General features: G+C 34.4%; 1 protein-coding gene across 1 annotated transcript in view; it reads right to left on the bottom strand.

Annotated features, from left to right (window-relative positions):
• LOC129753640 (85/88 kDa calcium-independent phospholipase A2) overlaps positions 1-17759 on the bottom strand; it is a 55203-nt gene extending 37444 nt beyond the window's left edge. Inside the window, exon 1 of the mRNA XM_055749473.1 lies at positions 17036-17759. Coding sequence (XP_055605448.1) covers positions 17036-17285 — 250 coding nt within the window. The 5' untranslated portion in view covers positions 17286-17759. The remainder of the gene's footprint in view (positions 1-17035) is intronic.
• Positions 17760-18340: the final 581 nt, after the last annotated feature.

The following is an 18340-nucleotide window of genomic DNA, read 5'->3' as shown; positions in this document are numbered from 1 at the left end:
CTCTGCACCTGAAAAGTTTTATTTGCTGTATCAGATCATCCCCATTATGATTACATTGACTTGTCGCGGTGTGCATTATTGTACTACACTTATTTTTCAAACCAACACTTGAAACGAATATTGAATCCAGATAATCGTTTTGGCATCTTGTGTTTGTTTTGATTATTAAGTTGTACTTTGTGTATCAGCCAATGCAAGATGTGTGTAGTCGCCCAATGCTATGCTATGCTATGCTAGTCACTTGAAGCGACTAATATACCCTTCTCTTTCTCCACACATTCTGCAGGGTTTGAGCAGGGCACCTTCAACATTCTGTGGGGGCTAGATTTTCAAATTAAGAGATTCTATAATCTGAGTCTCCTTTTGAAATTACAAGTAAAGAAGTGTAACACAATTTAGAAAAGAAGTTGGTCCAATTCTCGAGGACTGAAAGTTCATAAACGGAGAGTTGACGAGTAGCGCCAACCGAAGTTTTAGGCGGTTGTTCAAGCAAATGCGAATGTTAAGCAAATAATATTTAAACAAGGTAGTGTCGAGTGTATCGAAAATTTATATGCGAATGGCAGAAATTTCAAAGAAAAACACGTTTAGAGTGAATATGAATTGCAATTTCATTTTGATTGTGTTCTATTTCACTAAGTTATGATTTTTTTTGGTCCTTTGAAAATTGCCATTTTTTTTTACTTATTTTATTAATGAATGCAATGTGATCTTGTAGCTAAAACGTGCAAAAATGAAGAAAAATTCAGCTTTAAAAAGGTCTAGTTGTTAGTTATTGAGTGTTCAACTGATTGTCATTATCAATTAATGATTGTTAACTCAATTGCCAATAAATGAAAGTGCTTTTGCATAAAAATGTGTGTTTTGATTACCGAAAACTGGGAGAACTTTGATCACCTGGGTAACTTTGATCAACAAGAAATTTTGCAGATAATCATCATTAACTAAGCCTGAAGTTAAAATATTTGAAAACTGTTTTTTACGTTTGAAAGCCTATAAATTGAGTTTCAAATAGGCTAAATTTGGTTTGGGGTTGAAGTTTTCATTACTCAAAATGTAGTTTTAAAGTTTAAAAATATCTGTTTTTTCGAAGACTCACAATCAAACACCTCTCCTGATAAAATGATAGCATTTAGAAGCAAATGGGTTGTTTTATATGAAAGTTTAATGGGCTTGTGATATAGCTCAGTTGGCAAGTCAGTTGCTTTCTGAGCCGATGTCCGTGAGTTCGAGCCCAAGAGTAAACATCGATCACAGTTGTACCGGATAAGTTTTTCCATAACTTGTCCGCCAACTACATCGTTGATATAAGTCGCGAATGACATAAAGATGTTAAAACGACTATAATCGAAACAAAAAAAATATGAAAGTTTAACTTTTTTGTAAAGGTATAGTTTTCGAGTAATTTTTATGGTCATTATATGATTTATATTTAATTTGTTGTTGAGACCAAAAAATATTGAGAAATGTTTATAATTTTTGCCCCTAAATGTATGCAACAAAATAGTCCATCTTTAGAGTATATTTGTTTTTGAAAAAAACGTTAAAAAATCAATTGAGTCCAAACAAAAAACTATTATTGATGTTTTAAGCAATCAGCGCTAAATGGCATCAAAGAAATAATTTTGAAGATGTTGAGATACGTTAAAACAATAGTAATAAAAGTTACCCCGAAACATGAAATCTGGTTTTGTAACAAAAATTAAGTTATAGCCGCTAATGTCGTTTGAATATTCTGCTATCAATGATCATGCTTCATACTCTCTGCCTCAGTTAGTGTTATAAAAAATTTTAGTGTTACAAAAAAGCAACCCCTTCCAAAATACTCGAAAATGAATTAAAAAAGGGATCAAAGTTCCCCTAGTTTACGGTACTTTATATTGTAATAAGGATCTTAAACTGCACTGACTTGAAAATTTTAATGGACTTTGACTTTGAACTAATTTCAATGTTTTGCTAATTTGATAAGGGAAAATCCAAAATTTTTTCGAACTTCGATGTTCTATTGTATATAAAAATTATTCGAAAACCAACTTTTTTTTGTACCGATCTTGAAGAGCAAGAATCCCTTTGAGCAGAAAGTTCTAAAAGTGGAAAATTTTCAGCAAATTCTTCGAATTATCAACGAAAATGGCAAATTTCCTAGTAAATTAACAGATTTTTCGTGATTGTGACGCCACAGTTTGTACCAATACTAGAGCATGGCTGCCTTGGCACTACCTTCTTTAAATATTCCTTGAATGTTGGGCTTGTACCACGTAGTATAGGGTCGGCCGGTCGAATATTCGATACATCTCTAATTGTTACCAACTTTGATTATTTTCTCAAATTATTAGGTTTAATTTTTGTATGTGTTTATTTTGTCTTGTTTCATTTTATTTTGTCTTGTTTTATATTGTTATATTTTTTCCTTGCATTATCTTGTTCATTTATTTCGTTTTTGATCTTGTTTTTATCTATGTCTATATTTTATCTTGTTATATCTTTTTTAATTCATTAAAAAACTTGTTTGTTCTCTATCGATCTGGTTTTGGCTGCTAGATTGTTCTGATAAAAAAAATTGAAAAAAATGTTTATCATTCAAATATCTATCTATGCTTTAAATTTCGGAAAAAACGCTTATTTAAAAGTTCCCTGCGTGACCGGAGCCAAGAGATAATGTACCGACCGTTTAATATGCTGTGTACGAAAGTGTCATGGATAATTGATAGCTAATTCGTTGAGCACGTGCATGCAAATACACAGAAGATGGTGGGTAGCTTTTTTTTTAATTTTGATTTCAATTTGTAAATGCCATTACATATGTTGACTTTTGGATGGTCAAATTAAACCGGTGGATAAAAAGTAAACAAAAATGTTGTAATAAGCCGCCAAAGCACGAAACTGGCTCAAACAACCACGACGATATGATTCGATTTTGTCATGTCACTTACTACAATCGTTTTAATGTAGGTTTCGCGATACGTGACCAGGATTTTTTTCGAAGGAGGTGCAATTGATGGACCGTTTCGATGAACTCGTGTTAAGTATTGAACGAAAAATGCTCTGAATGATTAACTATGTATTTCAGTATTGGTTGTCGCAATGCAAAAATGTAATCCTCAACAAAGTTCACTCGTGACCTTAAAAAATCAAGTCTTCGAAGATCGGAATCGGATATCACTCTATCTCCGGGGCAGCATTTGAATGAAATCATGCTCTTGGTAGGTATATTGAATTATGATGGGAATCGATCTCGATGTCTGACTTGGTGACGACCACATAAGCATATGGCCCCAAAAGCCCCAAGGGCCCAGCTAGGCAAATGGACGGCGGCCACACCTAGCGTTATTCGTTCGGTTGCAGGCGGTGAAGTCCATGTTAAATTGATCCGATCGAACCGTATCTTCAGATGCCCATTAAACAGATCGTGTTTCTTTTATTTATTTTTTGTATTCCTCGGATTGGGTATTGTAGTTGTTGGCATCGTCGTTGCACATATTGCAATAAGCCGTTGTCCGGCGGAATGTTGACAAATTCCTGTCCTAGATACGCCCAACGATGATCATTATTTAAGTACCTGCCTTCATACTCGGATGACCATGGATGGCGGGTCAAGTCCTGGCTAGGGTTTATTTAAAAAGAATAAAATTGCGATCGACATGTTGATCCGTGCCGGTTAACTGTCTTTGATGGAAAAATTAACTTATTGCACAACAGAAAATCGTTCCGGTGGCCATCTTTGGACAGTGATTCGATTATTTTAACCCTCTATTGTGAGCGAGCCGATATATGGTGACGATTTTCTTTTCAAACATTTAATTTAACCGACAATATAAAAAACTTAGAGCTTTCTTCGTTTAGAATTGGAACAAACTATTGCTCATATTGTAGCGCTCCTGGCTGACGGATTAGGAAGTTCTTGGCGACCACGTGTCGAGAATTTTGTCAGCTTCACGTATATATTTTTGACATTGCGCAATTCGACTGTACTTTGTAATCAATCAATATGGTAGCCGAAAGAAGCGAGAGGCTCCAGAGAAAAAATAATAACCAATTCCCCAAACTGGCGAGCTGCAGAAATTTTCGATCAAATGTTTTCCCAAACTGCTCTGTGGACCTAGGATTCCAAGCGAAGGGAATGGACTACTGAACCTACGTGTTTTCAACAAGGAAATGATGGAAGAATTTGGTGTGACCGATGCTTGATTATTCTTACCAGTTAGGTTCCCGATTCCTGACTCGGATGGTTTCCCTCCAGAAATGCTCTTCATTAGAAAATCTGATACTATCAGCCTGACAGCACAAAGCTAAGTATTTTTTTTAAATTTTTAGTCTTTGAGTAAGGTTTGAATTTGATAAATCAAAGTTCCCAAATTGTGATACAATTTTAGCTCATAATGGAAAACTTTGACTTCATTTTCGTCGGGTTTATCGATTTGAGTTAATCGTTTAGTTATGTTTCTGATTATCGACCGTAATATTTATTATATGCAGTTACATACATATATCGTTAATCTACATCACTTTTGTCTGTCACGAAATTGACTTTAAATAAACGACAGAATTCATCGGCGTTAAAGTGCATTTCGGAAGTTAAAAATTGGCAAAAAGTTGCGGTTTTGATTGGAATTCCAATTTTTGTAGGATCATAAATCCTGGATTCCAAAATTTTGAAATTTGGCTAAACCTTAAATGGATAATTAACTTTTTTGGTAACACAATAGTATTTTTTTCATAAAGTAAAATAAGTTTTTAAACTGTGACCCAAAGATGGGTCTTGACTCAAACATTCAGTCAGCGAAACTTTTTTTTTTGTAGAGAAATGAATCCAACTTAGATGAAATTTCAGGGGCTAGATAAGGGAAAATTGATGTTGAAAAACATGCGAAAAAAAATTCGCCTTGTCTCCCGGTGAGACTTGAACCCACATCTTGCGCCTCTCCGGGGCCCATGTATTAACATTCTACTACAGGAGACCAACCTGGCGTATGAATATTATACTGGTTGAGTGTCGATGTCTATCGGAATGAAGGGAATAGTTCTCCCATGTGATCGTAATCATTTTTCTTGGTCTATTGTGGCGCAAGATGTGGGTTCAAGTCTCACCGGGAGACAAGGCGAATTTTTTTCGCATGTTTTTCAACATCAATTTTCCCTTATCTAGTCCCTGAAATTTCATCTAAGTTGGATTCATTTCTCTACAAAAAAGTAAAATAAGTTTTCACAAAATTTAAAAAGACTAATCTGATACATACTTTTTTATGGTTAGATTAAATTTAGTATGTTGATGGTTAAAGAAAAGAAAGACAGTCAACATTGTTTTATTAAAAGACTAGCTGATTTTACCCGGCCTTGCTCGGGTTCACATAAAATATAAATCAAAATAAATCGTTTAACTTTTCTTAATTTTGGAAACTTTGTATTCATCATTATAGTAAAATTTGGCACATGTTTGGCCATTTTAGCTTTGTAAGTTAGGTTAGTTGTTGGGATTATTTACTGAATTTTTCATTTCCATATCATTAAAAAACAAATAGCCATGAGGTTTGTATAAATAGAAATTAAGAATAATTTCCCTTGAATGGTTATTCATCCCATCACGAAAAAGATTTTAAACCCACATTTTTTATAATGGAAGCTTTAACAGATTAGGCCTCATATTTTTTATCTTTAAATTATAACAATGTTTTAATATCTTTTCCATGTGTTATCTTATTGAAATTCAGTTGCTTAAGCTACGACCCCTTTTGAGGATCCCACTTTTCAAAATGGATTATTTCCCCGTAGAATTGTGTATTCAAGTTTTATTTACAATAGAACCCCGCTTATCCGAGGTGGTCGGGGAAAGGACCACATCAGATAACACGAAATATGTACATTGAAAATCTAATCCCTGGTACTGCATATCATCCAGGCGCATAGCTCGGTAAAGACATGGTTTTTGTTATGCTATTTAATCGACGTTTTTCGCAAATTAAAACTTTAAACTTGCCAAAAACAACAATTTAATTGCATAACAATATATAACAGTGATAAAATACAACTTTACATGCATTTTGTATGAAAATGGTGGCTCGGATTAAGCGGAAACTCAGATTATCGAAGCTCGGATAAGCGTGGTTCTACTGTACTTAGAAATTTCTAAAAAGACTTCCTCTGAAACCTTGTTGAAGACTCACTCTGCAAGTTTTCAATTGAATGTGTATTTCTTTTCGCTGTATAGTTTCACACTGTTTTATGATAAGTTTTTCTAAGATGCTGAACTGTTTTCATTTTCTTAATTGGATGATATAAAGACCAACAATAATTCAAAAGTTGTAAATTTACCAAATTAAATTGTACCAAACTGAAAACTGCAGATTCTATTACTTAAAATTTCATGCGTTGGATTTGGTTTTAAATGTTTCCAGAAAATGCTCGTTGAATCGTCTATTTCCCCGTTTTAATTCCTAAACGGCTATCAAAGCGTTGAAATCGCAGCCTTCAGCTTTTAAATAACTCTGAGTATAAATCATTTTCCTTTTTCTATGAGAAATTGGAATTGGAAAATTAGTTTTCAGCACTCAGTTCAAAAAGTTATTCAGCTGAAGAAGTCAATTCATTTTGAATATGAATCATTGCATCCATACTCCCACAGTGTATGTTCTTGTAGACTTTTAACGCCTCCCAGCGGCGGTAGGGACCACTTTGAAAACCACTGTTGTTATCAATATATTTCTAACAGGCGAATAGTTTTTTTTTATCTTATATGTAGGCTCATTCATCCAAGAACCACGTGCTTGTGCCCCGTGCTACGAAACAGTAGAAAGAAAAAACCCGCCATAATTTTCCCTTTCAAATCTTTAATGCTCAGCAGAGTACACGTGAACTCTGGATGGTCGTTTCTTATGCCCAGCCCATGGTGATGGTGAAAACAACCCGCCAAAGGAAACGAAAATCGGTTAACAAAATGGGTGCCATGACTTTTGATTCGTGTGAAAAAAACCGAAAGTTGTATGGGAGGGTCCTTTTTCTTAGGTGGGAGGGGCTCAGAACAATTACTAAAACCTTACCATGGTCCAACTACATCTCTGTACCAAATTTTAGGCTGATCGGTTAAGCGGTGTGGATTTGTATAAGGTGCATACAAACATATATAGTCCAACTCATCTTTATATATTAGATTTTTTTCTTACACTGATATAATTTTTTTCTTCAATTTGATTCTTCAATAATGGAAGTTAATAGTATAAAAACATTATGCGTTTTCAAAATTTTGAGTGTCGTTAGGGAAGAACACGAGCGTAGTACAATGTATAGGATTTGGATTTTCACAGCATAATACTAGTCTAAAGTGTATCCTGCTCATGTCATTTTCTCCCAAACCTCCAACTTTAAATTATTTTGCTAGGATGCAGAGGTAACCTCGGTTCTAAAGCACAAAATTGATCTTTAATCTACCTTTTCCAATCTATCCATTGACTACTAGGACGTGGCCGGCGCTGTTATTGATGTTTAAAGAGAGAGCATTTGTTTCGTGCATTGAGGATGAGCTGCTAATCCCAAGCACCATTCTTTTGACCTTTGAGCAAAACTGATGGCCTCGGTCATTCACGGAGTAGCAACCATTGGCAATGTGGAATTCGTTCTACTGAGCCACGCCTGCGACAATGGAGTTCGAAATGCATTAAAAGTAATGTTGAAGCAAAAATGGAATCACCTAATGATAAATAAATTCAAGATGAAGTATTTCGGGTTCCATAGTTCAAACACTGACCTCACTGACATGACACTTAGAACAAAAATTCAACTATTTTCTGTCTAATTTTTTGTTGTCAGATTTTGCAGGTTCGCAATACCGACGACAGGTGGCGAACCTGAAAAAATTGACAAAAAAGTGTCCTGTAGGAAAATAGTCCTGTTTAGCCCGATTTTATCGTAGAAATTGCGTGTTTTATTTTAAGAGTTGGGTGGCATTTTCTAACTGGGAAACAATTTCTTCAAATCGATCGATGCGCACTCTGGAATCGACATTGCGTACTGTTGGAAAAATTATCCAGAAAACGAAATCGAGTGTCCAGTCAGTATGGTCAGTGGTTCAAAGGTGGATGCGAGTAGTCAATCAAGCTAAGCTAAGCTAAGCTAATCAACATGGTAGTCGAAAGAAGCGAAAAAAAAATATGCACAGTCATTTGTAATATCCATTATGGTCTGCGTCTAGGCTAGCTAAACAACTGAAATTGCCCAGAAGTACCGTATGGTGCGTTATCAAACGGTATAAGAAAAAAATTACGACGATTCGGAAGCCTCAAGCCGTCGGAGTGGAACTGCGTGGTAAGATTTTGAAGACGATGAGGAGAAATTCCAATCTATCGGACCGTGTTTTGCCGGAAAACTCGGTGCTGCCCATAGTACTGCGAGGAGAATTTGACTCCGGGAACGAATCAAGTCGTATCGAGCTAGCAAACAGCCAAATTGGACCATACTTAAAACAGAATCTTCTGATGGACGACGAAACCTATGTTAAGGCTGACTTCGGGCAAATTCCAGGTCAAAAATTTTACTTGGTAACGGCTCGGGGGAATCTTCAAACCAAATTTAAATTTCTTTTGGGCGACAAATTTGCACAAAAATTTATGATTTTGCAGCTGTGGCAAAAAAAACGAAAGTTTTCGTTACACATGAGACAATGATGTAGGAACTATACGGAAGTGTTTCCAAAAACGAATTTTGCCGTTCATTCGACCCTACAACCATCTCGTAATGTTTTGGAAAGATCCACCATAACCAAAAAAAAAAATCACCTGAAATTAATTTTTTTTTTGAAAGTTTACAAGTTCACACACTTATGATTCTGAATTTTCGGGGTTATCGCTTAAAAATATAATTTTTGAATGAATTTATGAAAAACAACAATTCCTAAGTTTCCAAATGAACCCTTCAGATCTTCAATACGATGTTAGATGGGAAAGATATGGATGAGATAAATTTGCATGTTTTTAAAAGAATGATCCCTAACTTTTGGCCGATACACCATACTAAAGGGTGATCCCAAACTTTTGGACGATAATTTAAGTGTCTATTTTAATAATTTAAAGTACATTCTTAAATTTTTGCACAAAATTTTTTATTGTGTTTTGAGAAGTGAAGAATAAGGATTCTAATGCAACTCAAATTTTGAAATTTGGTCCACACTATCCCGAGATGTTCGGCTTTAAATATTGAGTGCGATTTTTTGAAAATGTTCTAACTTTAGGATAAGTTTAAGATACAAAACTAAAACATTATATCTGGGCAAAATACCTCCGAAATAGCTATTGCTCAATATCTTTCAAATGAGATAAGAAGATTTGCAATATGTCCTAAGATGGCTGAGGTATGAACGATCAAAATTTGCATGTTTTTTAGTGGGTGATCCCAAACTTTTGGTCAGCAGTGTAACTCTAAATACTATCATTAACAGTCGATTTTCTAATGTTATGTTGTGGCTAAATTAAAATTTCAAAATTAAGTGTAATCGAATGAGACGAGAGAATGTGCCTTTCCTATTCCAATACCGATGAAGCATATTAAGTCTTGAAGACAGATTTTCATCTACACAGAAAAAAAATTTGACTATTACGTGTCACTGAAACTGCAAGCTTTAAAATAAATCAACCTGTAACTAACAAAAGCTGTAATTTTAAATTGTTTTCCTTGAAAGTTAACGAAGATTCATTTATTATTATAGCAAATGTCCTGTAAAAAAGTTGTACACTGAAAATTAAGTGTCACGTAATTTGTTTTCGACCTGTAAAATAACGGTAAATGTCCTGCTCCTTTTTGTTACAGGACATTTGCGTAATTTTACAGGAAATAATTTTTGCTGTGTCGTTCGTACAAGTGAGGAGTGATGAACCAAGAAATCCGTTGTTGGAGGGACGGTTCTTACGGAACCGGATAATCTAGAACGATCCGCCAATCACCACCCAATTATATTTAGTATTTATGATATTCTAGATATGATTGGTTATATTTATATGTATTTGGCAATGTAGTGTAATATATTATTAAATGTATTAATAAACAATTTGCATGAACTTATTTTGTAGAAATCATATTCATTTTGCTGAAATTTATTATTTATGAGGAAACTTATTATTGAATTGCTGGCATCCCTTCAAAATATTCAGAATTGACTAATCTGGCAGAAAGCTCAAAATGTATAAAAGCTTTTAGCTCATGCTCTGCGTAAAGCACCCGAACATAAAACTAAGTGGGACAGTTTTCTTAAATCTGTATCGATTTTTATACAGAATAGAGTAACTTTGATTATAAAGTGTCCTACCCGAGATTTTCCGGTCGGGAATTCCCGGGAATTAGAAAAATTCGGGAATTCCCGAATCCCGGAAAACGCTTAGAAAATCCCGGGAATTCCCGAAGCCTTCTAAATTACAAAAAATTTACACGATCTAAATTGGAAAAATTAATCATATTGAGCAACGAAAATGATAGTTCTACCACTGACCATACTGACTGGACACACGATATCGTTGGTTTGATAACTTTTTCCAACAGTACGCAATATCGATTCCAGAGTGCGCATCGATCGATTTGAGAAATGCTATCCCAGTTAGAAAGTGCCATCCAACTTAAAAAAAAAATGCAATTTCTACGATAATATCGAGCTAAACAGGTTAATTTTTTCGTCGGTTTTGCAAACCCACAAACTTTGACAAAAAAATAGCCTGAAAATGGTTAAATTTGTGTTCTAAGTGTCATGTCAGTGTGATCAGTGACCTTGATGGCTTAGTCTTAAATATTTTGTTTCTTAAATCTGGTTAACACAAGGAATTTGATAAAAACATGTTTTCTCTATCGAAAACTTAGTGTAATAGTGAAAAACGACAAAGAATCTATAAAACCAATAATGAAACGCTGCAGAAAAAATCTGAATGTTCAATTTTGCAACACTCATCATTTAGAGCCTCCGTTCCGGATACAGTTTACAGTAGCAAAATCATCAGCAAAGAAATGACATATTGTTAAACAAATGGATACCGTCAAACGGGGCATCATGCAACAGCGGGGTTCAATGCAACATTTGTATAAAACTACATTGAATCAATTTTTAATTTAATGTATTGTAATAAAGTTATCTTTTAATGATAACAAAATGATGATGACATAATTTCTCGCATCTTAAGCTAGTTGTCTTAAGTTTTTTATTTTTATGTAAAATTTGAAAAATCGAGCAATAAATGTGCAAATTTTAACATTTTTTGATGCCGAAAAAAACTTTACCCAGTATGACGGATCGGCTTGATAAAATTACCTACAAAGTTTTTGTAGGTTTCCTCATGTTATACCAACATTGTTGGTGTAAAAATATTTTTCGAACAATCACCCAATTTTTTTAAATGAATATTTTTAAAATTCAGTTAGGTGTCTGGGGTTAAATGCAACAAAATGCAAATCAAAGAAATACCTTGTAAATCTCGTTTCCATGTGCTGGAATATGAATGTTTTGCATCACGTGTTTGTAAACATTTAAATTTCATTCATCTAAACATTTATTTTTATAATTTCAGCTTGTAGAATTTTTCGTAGTACTATTCAACCCCTAAATGTATGCAGCATCCTTATTTTCAGAAAAAAATGTGAAAATTTGTTCTTACAGACCCAAAAACTACTGCAATTGGTGTTGTCATGCGTAAAAGTCTTTAAAGCATCGCAAATATATTAAAAACTATGAATTTTCGTACGTGTTCATAAGATTTTTCATTAAAAACAAAGTTTGTTGCAAGTTACCCCATTTTCTAAGGAGTGTGAAAATCGCATGTTTTTAGAAAATTAAAAATAACTGAAGAAACCAATAATTTTTTAACTACGCCAATTTGATGCCCCAGCATCCTTAAAACTTTTGATGCATAAAGGATACGATTAACTGTGAATATAAGTTTTTTAGAAGCCATTGAAGTTGAAAATGGTTGCATGTTGCCCCAGTTGACGGTAGTTATCTGAAAATTTACGATGTTCGATGAATAACAGTCTAGCTAACTAAGTTCTCAGAACCGGTCAGACCGGTTTTTCGGTTAAAGTACTTTGGTGTTGGGTCTTTGGTTGGCTTATTGAATTTTTGACGCATTAAATAAGTTTGAAATATTTTGCAATACATACTAGGTAACTACTTTAAATTTAATAATACCATATTGATAAGAATTCATACGCAGTGGAGGATTAAGATCTCCATGTTGGAATCTTCATTTTCAATTTTCTCGGGATCCCGGGAATTCCAGGGAAAAGGATCGTCAGATTTCCCGATTCCCGGGAACGCTAAAATGGCCGGGAAATGGACACTCTATTTGGTTACCGTGTATGCAGAGAAAGGGGTTCAGTTTGTTCCAAAAAACCTTAACCCACCAAACTGCTCACAGTTTCGCCCTATTGAGAAATACTGGGCAAACATTATTAGGACACTCAAGGCAAAGACATCAATCAGATGAAGACCTGGTGGAATAAGATAGCTTAAACGATGGACGAAGAAGGTGGGCGCCGCCTAATGAGCCGTTTTACACGAAAAATTGACGAATAGTTCTGTCCGTATTTTTTTTAAAGTATGAAGAAAACGCTACAAAAAAAGAACTTGAAATTCAATAATAACTGAATTAAATGAAGTAAGTTTGAGCTAGTTTCGAAGATAGTGGTTGGTGTTAACCTTGTTAAGAAATATAATTTCAATTTGCCCGTTGGATATTGTCTAACTTGTTCCACATTTTCCCATTTGTTTATTTGTTATAATAAAAGTAAATTTAGCGTCGTCGCACAATGGAGAATAAAGTGTATAAACCACAAAGAAATTCTATACCATCCCTCGTACATGAACCAAAACTATAAAAATATACTTTCCTTTAGTGAAACTGCCCGGAGAATTGATTGGACATAGTTTCAGACACCGCACGAGCTTACGAATGGAGATATAATGCCATGTAATCTCCTAATTCCTCTATATTTTGTAAACAATCCAGGAAAACACTGATTTGGACATAAAAAACTTTTGAACAAAAATAGACCTATCTTGTGGGATTTTTTTACAAGGAATCAAACGAAGGCTGTTTGAGTCACCGCACACATCGTAGAATGGAGTTATGGCCGTTTTGACCTCAATTCCCCTACAATTTTTCAATTGAGGCTATGATCATTTAGTATCCGGGCAGTTACAAACGTGTGTATTTTAAAAGCTATTCATTTGATCGAAAAACTTTGTATGGAGGAAATGAAGGTGTTAATATGACATTCAATGTAAAAATATAAAAAAAAATACTTATCAATGATTTCAAGAAATACTCTAACATTTTCATAAAATCTCTTTTTTATCTTTGTACACATTTTTTTTAGTCATGTATTAATTTATTTTTTTTACCACAGAAGTGAAACCTTTGCAAAATCATGGTATTTTACACAAATTCACCTGGAAAAAGCAATAGGAATCTGGTTGGAACCTTTTCATGAGTAGGCATCTCGAAAAATTTGATCCTTTAAATCCGGTTTTAACATATTTTTTTTTATCCATCAGAACACATCTGTCATATTGCGTAAAAACCGGATGCACAGATTGCGATCTGTGTGACTCCTTATACTTCTTAACCATTTGGTACGAAATAAAATCAGTAAATATCAACAGTTCATGAGCTTTCAAGTCAACAATGAAGAATTTTCAAGGCGCAAAATGCGTAAAAGGAGCAAATTTGTGCAAAATTATTTTTAACCATGTCTTTTTGCATCGTAAATATCTCAAACACACGTTAACTTTAAAATCTATCAAAAATAGGCAAGATAGTCCTTTTCATAACCAACAAAACTTTACTAAAGTTTTGCAGATCCGAGCTCAATTAACGTAGCTATCACCGAAATAAAGTTCCCGGATACTAAATGATCATATTTAATTGAGAAAAAAGTATGCTTGGACTTGGACATTTTGAATCAAGTGAGATCTATCTTGTATGATTTTTTCCGAGGAGGCAAATGAAGGCAGTTATAGCCACCGCACGCATCGTAGAATGGAGGTATGGCCGTTTTACCCTCAATTTCTCAAAATTTTCAAAATAGTTCATAAAAAGCATGTTCGGACTACAAAATTTTGTATCAAAAGACCCACTGTGTTTTTTTCAGCTAAGGAATCAATTGAAAGTTGTTTAAGCCACCACTGGCTGTTTAACCTTGAATCCCCTATTTTTTTTACATATTGCAGAAAAGCATGTTCGGAGTTGATAATTTTAAATTAATGAGACTTATCTCGTGTGTTTTTTCTCAAGGAATCAAACGAAGGCTATTTGAGCCATCGCTTGCATCAAAACTGGAGTTACGGCTATTTTACCCTCACATTCCCAACAAGCATCAAGTCTCCCTCAACTTTCAAAATATTGCAAGATGAACCATAACGGTATCAGCCGTCCCCTATAGGGGGACAAGCAAATAAAAAAAAACTTTCAAAATATCACAAAAAATGCTTCTTATTCATCAACGGAATTAAGTAGAGGAGAATGATTAAGGTTGTAGATTTTTTCCGGACCGGACAAATCCGGGCAATTTGATCTAAAAACCTGGCAAAATCCTGGTCAATTTGGTCAAATCACGGAATCATTCAGTAAAAATCTAGAAGAAAACACTTGCAATATTTTTTATCATCACAAATACATCAGCAGATTTTAAATCTTATTTTAGACTTCCAAAAAACCGGTAAGGATTATTTGGATAAAACTATAAAAAAAATCCTTTTTGGACGTAAAAATAAAACATTCTAGTAATTCAATTTGAATTTTTTGTTAGATTTTACAACTGAAGTGAATAAATCCGGGCAAAATCAGAGCTTTTTCCAACGAAATCCGGGAAATCAAGCCGGAGCGGACTTTCCCTAACTGTTGTGTGAAATATCCGGGCAAGTCCGGATAAATCCGGGTAATCTGGCAACCTTAAGAATGAGGATATTTTACCCCTGTGGTGACTCGGTTCCTCAGGTATATCTAGAAATCGAAATGTTCTGCTAAGATCAAATGTACTAGAAAAATACCAAATAGGACAAAACAACAAAACTGCTATCCTAAAACAGAATTAACAAAGTATTTTTTGAGCTTATCTTCGATAAATTTCACAACTTTTTACTTGAAGATCCCTTTTTATAACTTTAAAATGTTTATTACGTGAATATTTGTAAAAATATGTCAATAGTTAAAGTTTAATATAAACTTCTTAACGCCATATTTTCAAAGCAATAGTAAATTCTCAATTTAAAAAAAAAATCTAAAATGTATGTTATGGGTTCAATCAATCCATAGAGTCCAACAAGATATATTTTTCTTCTGAGAAGATTAATGCTTGATCCTTATGATGATAATTTACCCAACATCTTATATTTATCAGATTATTGCCTGATTGACAGGACTCAAAAAAGTGCTAACAATAAGAAAATGGCGCCCCTTTAAGTATGCAATGAATCTAAGATAGTGGACAAACTTTTAGAATTCTCTTTGTCTGACACAGATAAGTTCTGAAATAAGAACTTATGGTATGGTCAAAAATAGTTAATAGACTCTTTTTTTTCTTTAGATTTTGCTTGATTTTTGCAAGGACACCCTGAATAAAGGATTAAGTCTCTTTTAACTTGAAAAATATCACAACTTTTTGTCGTCCCACGAAAACGTTTCTAGTTTATATGAGGGTGCATGTTTTGTTCAAACTTTTGGAGCATATAAACTTGAAATTAAACTCTGTCAGAAAATGCAAAAGAAGGCGAGTATTTTTCCCAAAAAGTATGATGAAAATAGGATCAAATTTTCCGGGACTTTCATTCTTTAGGATAATTCATTCCTTCGTTTGAAAATGCAAAAGGCGGGGTGTTGCTTCATTTTTCCAAACAGATATGATGGATACAAGAAAATGGGAACAAGGGTGCTTTTTTCCAATTATTAAATCTTTTAAATTTTAGAATCTTGATTTGAGTCAATCATCATATAAAGGATTTTATTAAAAATATTTTCGATTCATATAAGAATTCTGATTTCAGTTTTTGAGTTAAATTAATGTCGAAAAATACCTTTGGAATGAGAACCCACCAATACAATTCCCAAAAGGTTTTTGTTTGTGCCTGATTGCCAAATCATCTTGAGAAACCAAAAAAAAAACTCATTCATGCCTCAGTCCACGGCGCAACGAGCTGATGAATGGTGGACATTTTTCATTCATCCAAAATCCATCCGCCACGATCGGCTGGCAAAGTAAGTAGGTAGCTAGGCATACACGAATAGTTTAGACAAACGAATCGTGGCGAGCTATATTGCGCTTATCTTTCGGTCATAACTACGGTGACATTACAGGTATGTATGTCGCCTACATATGAATATACCAACAGATGATAGTGGACGGACAGCACAACTCAAAACATGTTATTCCTCCATATTTGACTATTTGCTAACCAGCCTCCATTAGCACCCCCCTCGAAGTTTTTAAACTATGAGCCGTAAAGTGTAGAAACTTTTCCGGCTTCAGCATATGTATAATAGACACATGTAAGGTATAGGTTAGGTACTCGGGTCAGATAGTATAAATATATAATTTGCAAACATATTACAATAATCAAAAAGAGAAAAAATCTTCAAACTTGTTGATCGAATCCATTAACATAAAGTTGTGGAAGAGTGTGCACTTGTCGACGAAATTTAATGCTAACCAATAGATGCACGGTTACTTCAAAATATACTGAAAATAAATCGGAGCAGAGATCGGAAACCTGTGGCTTTTTGGATGTAATGCTGCCTCCGATATTTTAGTCTTGAGGCCAAAAAACAGTGTCGAAAAGAAGTACTTTTCGATACAGTTTTCAAAACAGGGACGGTCGTTTAGTCTAACGGCTAGCGTGTTGGATTTGTAATCAGACGATCGGGTATCGAATCTCCCCGTTCAATGTGGTTTTTTCAAAAGGATTTTTCAAATTCTAATTTTTGGCAATTTTAACTCAAGAGGTTACCGACCACTGCCCTATTTTTTAGAGAAGCGAAGATATAGGTAGTTCTTTCTAAAAAACTTCGTAGAAACATACCATTGATGGTGACCATCGGTTCCAGATTGGTGCTGTCCAAGAATCGCAGCTGCTGCATCAAGAAATGATAGTCCAGCTTCACCAGACTGCTGTTATCGGATGGTTTGTTGTTGTTGTTACCGCTACTATCATCCTCGGCAGAGTACGCGCGGACACCTTTTAGCACCACTATTTGCTGAACGCGGAAGTCACGCTGAATTAAACTTTGAATTTGTGCCAACAAGAACCTTCTGCCAGTCACCGTAAGCATTTCAGTATGACTAGTCACAATGAATGAGAAGCTCTTCTACGCGGGGTTCCTAATAAGTTGGTAGGTGGTGAAGTCTTCCAAGACTTGAAGGATTTTTTTGCCGATTCAAACACAAATTTCGTTCAATTACCGAGTTTTGGTTCGATAATCTCCATAGACGGACAGACCGGGAGGCACCTCCAAATAATAGAAGCCGCGTTTGTTGTTTTTTTTCCTCCCCGTTCTTCGGCCGAACAGAAACAACACTTGAAATTTACCGGTGCCCGTGCGGGATTGATTGATAGGTAAACACGGAGAATTTTTTGAGTCACTTTATTCGTTCAATTTCAATTAACGCGTCTTCATTTTACTTCCCCCTCGCCTCGTTTGGATGGAAAGGTTAATAATTTAGTGCTCACACTTCTGCAGAAGATTTGGGATCACTTTTAGAATTGAAAAAAGATTTTTTTGTACCTAAACTTTTTTTGTTCGAAAAATAAACATCAACTGACAGAATACCAAAACAAATAATTGAGAAATGCAATGGTAACTTGTCAATGAAAAAAAAATAAAAATTTTTTTAAAAAAAATATAGTGTTTTACTAACAAAAATCAACAAAAAGCCAAATCACGCTAATTCGGAAGAATTACAAAAACTTTGAAAACTTATATTTTGGAAAAACACGTGAAAATAATTCACAAATTGCACAAAGAAGATACAAAAGAGGCACACAAATGGAATAGAAATTCCAAAATAATAAAGGAACAACACTAGAATCTAATAAAAACAAAAAAAAAACCAAAAATTGGTACGAAAATGACACCACAAAAAAAAAAAACAAGGACCCAAAAAACATATTTGTTATTTAAAGGTAATAAATAAAGTTCTCGTACGTTTCAATAAATGCTTCAAAGTCGTAACCCTGCTAAGTAATTAATCAAATTGAAAAAGCTTAGTAATAAGCTACATTTTACGCCCCTTGGCAATAACATCAACGGAAAAATTTCAAGATTGGATCGAAACTCTCACGCAAGACCTAAATACATTTCTTTAGTAAGTTGCAAATGCCTTCGAG

The sequence above is a fragment of the Uranotaenia lowii genome, chromosome 3 (assembly GCF_029784155.1).
Source record: "Uranotaenia lowii strain MFRU-FL chromosome 3, ASM2978415v1, whole genome shotgun sequence".
Classification (NCBI taxonomy): domain Eukaryota; kingdom Metazoa; phylum Arthropoda; class Insecta; order Diptera; family Culicidae; genus Uranotaenia; species Uranotaenia lowii.
The sequence above is the reverse complement of the archived record's forward strand: the minus strand, read 5'-3'. Positions and strand labels throughout refer to the sequence as shown.